General features: G+C 42.6%; 1 protein-coding gene across 1 annotated transcript in view; it reads right to left on the bottom strand.

The window, feature by feature from the left end:
- The window catches only part of LOC115003906 (utrophin), a 123,744-nt gene that overhangs the window by 20,235 nt on the left and 97,205 nt on the right, over positions 1–6,304 (bottom strand). The window contains 2 exon segments of the mRNA XM_029425846.1: positions 1,222–1,378; positions 2,829–3,001. Coding sequence (XP_029281706.1) covers positions 1,222–1,378; positions 2,829–3,001 — 330 coding nt within the window.

Here is a 6,304-nt window from a genome sequence, read left to right as displayed (position 1 = left end):
CAGATAATAAATTGCTTTTGTTTGGTGTCGTAAGCATCATATTACAGAAATGTGATGGACGTGTGTGTGTGTCCCAGAGGGCATTATGTTGATCTGTCTCAGTGTGTCTGTGATCCGGCGCCCACGCACAACAGCACATGTGTTTACTCTCAAGGCGTTTTGGGGAACAAAATAATAGTGTGACGAAGGGGTGCGGAGAAACGCATTACAATGTCAAGAACGACATCAACAGTAGTGTCGGCCAGCTGACTGGGGGTAAACAGTAGCCTCAGGGTGAGTCATCTATCTGAAAGCAATTACACGCCAATGCACTATCACAATAACCAGTGGTTACAATAAATAATACAGTGGGGGAAAATGGACGACAAATAGCAGTGATGACAAAAGGTGGTAAATGGGTCGGCAGAAGGAAGGTATTGATCGCGTGTTACAATAAATGATACAGTTTGGTGTAAGGGTGATAAATAACAACATTTCTAGCTATGAAAAGGAAGGGAACAACAACACTGATACAAGTTATACTAAGATAACAATGCTGATTATTAACCATGGAGACATTAAAACATCATGCTGTGGTTATGCTCGACTGCTGCAACCTGTACTTTAGCTAAACTTACTGTAGCCACCGTGCTGACCAGCCTGATGCTTAATAATGTCAGGGTGAATTCATTGCTTTTCTTTTTACCATCAATACTGATGGGACATCCACATAAAATATAGCACATTTTCTCTAATCCAACGTTGTTTTGCTTGGTCTAGTGTGGGAGCAGATTGATTCTCCATTATGCAGATAATAAGTACTATATTGTACATAAAGACATTTCTTTTACACATTTGACATGTCACAGTAGGACTGCACAGTGTAAATAATAAAATGAAGGATGGCTTAAATGTATGGTTCAGTTTCAGGGTCCTGGTAATGTGCATGCTGGCTCACCATCACGGCTTACTGGGACACTTGAAAATAATGTTATCGGTAACACGTGTGCTTTTCCTACCGTGACAATAGTTGTGTAACTAAAAGATGTGGGAGAGGACTTTCAATACTGTTCCTGTAGATAAGCTTAGCGTATGATTACAAAATGCTAAAACAATATGCAGTAGAAATGCTTTCTAGTCAGTGAAAGACTTTTTGGGAAGCTTGAAGAAAACAATGAGAGACAAGGTATGATCAATCTTGTCCAGCGTGGCAGGAACATTGCATGTGGCGACAGGACGTACCGTGCAGTGGTTTTGCTGTTGCAGCAGGATGGGGACGTCTCCTCCGATGGGCATCTGCTTGGCCAGCTCCTCATCCTTCATGCAGATCCACCTCCACAGCTCCTCCAGGAGGCCCAGCAGACGAGACCAGCGCTCTGCACTCGCCTCCAGATGGGCTCTGCCAACATACACCAACTTTCACCATTAAAGAATATACAGTGTTGTACTGACATATCAAACACATTTGTAACATAAATGTAGACTTCGCACCTATTAAAAAAGGTGGATACTTGTATTTATACAGAAGTAAAGCCACATATATTATCTTATTTCTAGGACACTAGATTCAAAGCTTGTAAAAACATAAAAGATCAAATCAACGTAAAAGCCTTTATAACCCCTATTAAAACCCCATCTCTGACCAAATTGAGCGAGGTTCTGGTGAAGATGTTATTCATAAAAGGGAAACACAGTTGGATGCTAATTGTGTGGGTGGTAGCATGCATGCGATATGTGTTGATTATTTTGTTTTTCTCCTCTCCTCCAGGCATGTATCTGAACACAGTGTACAGAGACCTCCTATTGCCGTATTACACATGTAGCGCAATTAAGGCATTATGGGCTGTATATAATCAGCACACACACCACGATACCCCACCTCCTACACAGACTGATCTCTCGCTGTCTTTATCTGTCGCTTCTCTTTCTGTGGAACAGGTCTGCACTGCTTGACCATGACCCACTGAACCCTTTCCACCTTTTTTCCTTATTTCCCTTTCCTTCATTCTTCAGCCTCTCTAACCTTTCCCCCGACACCTGAAGCTTTGTTGTGCTCCTCTGCTGTTTCTCTCCATCCTCCCTTCTCCTCCTCCTCTTTGTCTTTGAACATCTCCATCTGGCCCTGTCAACTTCACTTCCACCTTCACTTTCTTCACCCTCTGCATCGGCAACCTTATGTATTCATGCCGAGGTTGCGGCTGACGCGGCATTGTCTCCGTCTTCAGAAGTTCGTGTGCCATTGTGGCGTCTCTCATGTCCTTTAGGAGGACTGTGCTCGAAGGTGGACATGTGGAACACAGGAGCTATTGTATTCGTACAGCTGCAAGGACACACAACAACCTATTCGAATATTCCACAGCATGCTGTAGGTCTCATGTTTTTGATGAATCCAAGACATGCGAGTCATAAACAAGGCCATGTTTTCTTTTCAGTCGTAATAGTTAACAGTAAGGAAGCTATATTATGAGTTCAACGCAGCGTAGTGTATTGCTGAGTTGAGTATAGTGGCCTTGAACAAGACTTGACTGTTGCAGAGTAGAAAGAAAATCTGTCCTTTACAGAAGATTACTTGCTTCTTGGAGATTGATAGTTTGACGTTTCAGATTGGAATCAGTGTTTGCAACCTTGAGCTTACTCTTTTGTTGATGCGCTTTCATATTTATTACGAGAGAAATACACCGATATTACTGACTTTTACAATGTGCGATTTACTGGTTGATGCAAACAAATAAACTGAGGAAGAGATCTACAGCCAAGATGTTTGAGAGCTGCAATCTGAGCTGCAATGGCATCAAACTGTGGAAAACAAACACTTCTACTTGTAAGTAGTGGATGAATGTTTTACTGACCGGATGTTGGCCGATTTGGCCTTCAGGTCGCTCCAGCGTTGGTTCATGTCATCCAGTCTGTGTTGGAGGAACACAGCTTCCTCTGAGCTGCCCAGAGCCTTGACCATCTTCGACTTGTTCCCGTCCACACTCTTGTAGATGTCATTGTGGGCATCGATCTCAGCCTGGATGTCCTACAAATACACAGACAAAGAAGAATCTCTTTAGGGAAACTTCAAAGTCAAGGGCAGTAAGTAAGTAAAGCAAGTTCATAACAAAATCACTCAAAATTGGACGTCAGAGTCTTTTAGGCTGATTATTCGTGAACCGAAAAAAAAACGTTGGATTTTGTCGCTAGGACTAGTCTCGAGGGATTTCACAGCATACACACAACATTTCCAGAGGGCAGAGACGTTTATATTTTTATGGAATATCCTCAAGGTACTTTATGACTCTTTGACTAACAAGATTTTAACTTCTCCCCTTTCACAGACTTTGAAGGCCCATCCCAGCCAGAAGCAGGTCTCTGGGCAGTGTCTGCCTCCATTCTAATGCTGCTTAGGTTGTACCGGGGCTACACCAAAGCAAGCTTTGCTAATTTGATGCTGGGATACAGTTTGCAATACTAATGCACTGCAGTGCTATTACAACAATACTGTGATTATGTGCATGTGCGGCTGTGAGAGGATAACAACAATCAACGCTGTGACGAAGTACGGTTTTTCCATGTGTGTGTGTGAATGTACATAACAAGGCAACTCTATTACACAACCACATTTCACAGTGTATGTGCAAGTGTTTGTGTGTAAACCACAAGGGGCGATGACGTAAGCAGTGGATCCTGTCAAATGTTTTATTTTTAGATGTGTAAAATTGCTCCATTTTTCTCCTCTCTCTCTCTCTCTCTCCAGTGGGACATCCCTCAGTTCAACCCATTTGAACTGCAGATAAAGAAAAGACTCCAATAACATATGGATGAGTGTAACACTGCCTGCAGCACAGAGACAGATTTGCAAATGGGACAAAATGAGTGTACAGTGTAATGAGACCAACAGCCCTACAAGAGTATAGTAATAGAAAACTATGTTGGTCATTTTGTGTTCAATGACCCGTCTTCAGTGCCTTCAGTTGTTGCTTGTGTATCCTCCTCATTGTTGCATTACAGATTGGAAATTACTGTATGCAATCAACCTTTTCATTTTACAATTACTGTAAAACTGCCTTCTCTAGGAAAATGAAATTAATGTTGCTGCACTGTTTTCTTTACACTTACTAAAGAGGTTATTATGAGATTATTAGAGTGTTCTGGGCTTTCACAAATCTGTACATTAAGCGAAAGTATTCCAAGTCAAAAATGTTCGTATTGGATACAGTATAGCCAATGTGCCTGGGAAAAGTGAGCAGCCAAATCACACACATGTCACAGAGAGCTACAGTACATACTGTACTAGTGTACCATACAATAGAGGGAAAGTACAATTATGGAAACCCCCAACAACAACAACAACCCATGGGAGACACACACTGGATGTATGTTAGGTACACATGACAACGTGCGGTGCAGTAAGTGGAACATGTGACAGCAGCTCAGCCTCTCTGTAAACTGTGTTCTTGAAGACAGACAGACAGACAGACAGACAGACAGACAGACAGACAGGCATTAAGCCAGCTGGCCGTGTTTCAAGTCATTACCGAAGTGCTTCCCTTTTCTTTTTCTTTAGCACTTCGACTTCCGCTGGAAACAATATTGACTGCACACACGCTCACACACACACACAACACAGAAGGTACAGACTGTGTGGGCATACAGAGGCACACATATATTCATTTACAAAGCTCCCTTTAAATTTAATTTCACCCACTGACAGACTATTCTGAGCCAGTGGTTTATGTACGTCAGTGTGTATCCTTGGATGCTTAAGTGTGGTGATGGATCACTTTGAAATTAACTCATTATGGGGTTTTCAGTACTGCAAATTATTTAAAATGTAGCTTTTTAACTACCAAACACTTAAATAAACAGACTCCCAAAACACAAACAAGTGTACCTTAAGCTTTAGGCTAATTGTGAAGATACTGAAGGAAGTAGAAACATGTCTGCATGTGGAAGCAAGTGGCACACAGTTGTGGGCACACAAGATATGCAAAGATATGAAAAAAGCATGTATACAGTACATACATAACACAAACAGACAGTGTGTGTGTGTGTGTGTGTGTATGTGTGTGTGTGTGTGTGTGTGTGTGTAAAAAGCAGAAGAAATATGAATGCTTCTGAATCTCATGTACGCTGCATTAAACACAATAAAGGGCTAGAGTAAAAACAAAAAAACAAACACACTCTTTTTGTTGAACTTTGGCCAAAATAATCATTTCATATTAACAAACAACAATAACCCTTACTGGTCGAAGTCATGTTTGTCTTTAGCCTTTAATGACCCAATTAGTGTAGAGGTTTGCTTTGACAAATTAGGCCTAACTCAAAGCTCTGGATCAAATTCTATACCAATTCTCTCTCTGCATGGTAGCGCTCTTTAATAACGAGCAAAACAGGCCAGAACCGATTATTCCATTTTAATGAGTCCAATAATAACTGCTCAGACCTCATAAAGCTACATTAGGTCCACAACTACAAACACAAGGGAAGCTGGAGCGTGAACGGTGACTGTGTTTGTATTCATGGTGTTTAAAAGACGGCATTGAAAAGCCACTGTGAGACCAAGCGGTCATCAAAATGCATCCTTAAAATCAGTAGATATATACCTGTTCAAGCTTTCTGAGAAGTTCCTGCAAGCTGAAGTTCAAGCCAATCATATTGGAGCGTGTGCACGGACTCCTCCCGCTCCCTCCAGCGTCTACATGTTCTCTATTGTCATGGCAGGTGGAAGGTCGCCAAGGAGTAAGCGCAGGTAAGTAAGTCCTCCAGTTGTTACAGTCAAAACAGATACCTTCAAGGTCACGGTTCGGATCAATACTGAATCCAAAGTATGACCAAATTTGAATACAACCGCCGAGAATCCCGGCTCTTGGAAAAAATTCAAACGCAAGAGGGTCAAATTTGGGCCGCAGTCCCAGAACAGGCAATTTACACACTTCACACATCCCTTGGCAGCACTTGTGCATGCGTGGCGGTGTGTGTGCTCCCCCAATCCCGCCACATGTTCGTAGCATCCTCTTGGGAAAGGCAGCCGAGCTGAGAAGTGGGCTGTGACAGCTACCCTGCAGTCATGCTTCAAAACTGGGTTTAGGATTAACGGGTTGATTGGTGACACTGGAGGTTTGACAAAGTAGAGGCGGGAGGCTGACAGCTGAGTTCCTCTGGCCAGGAATGGGGCACTAAAACTGGGAGGGAACCAACAAATCTTGGGTGGAGGTCTGCAAAGTGGAGATAACGGTGTGTGTCTTGAGCGACGGGCTTGTTGATGTAAACCTCCGAATGGCCGTGGACAGGTCTTGCTTTCTCCTTCAACTTTACTCTATGCTTCCCTTCATCCACTTCC

The sequence above is a fragment of the Cottoperca gobio genome, chromosome 24 (genome assembly GCF_900634415.1).
Source record: "Cottoperca gobio chromosome 24, fCotGob3.1, whole genome shotgun sequence".
Lineage (NCBI taxonomy): Eukaryota > Metazoa > Chordata > Actinopteri > Perciformes > Bovichtidae > Cottoperca > Cottoperca gobio.
Note: the sequence above shows the minus strand (reverse complement) of the source record. Positions and strands in the feature narration are given on the sequence as shown.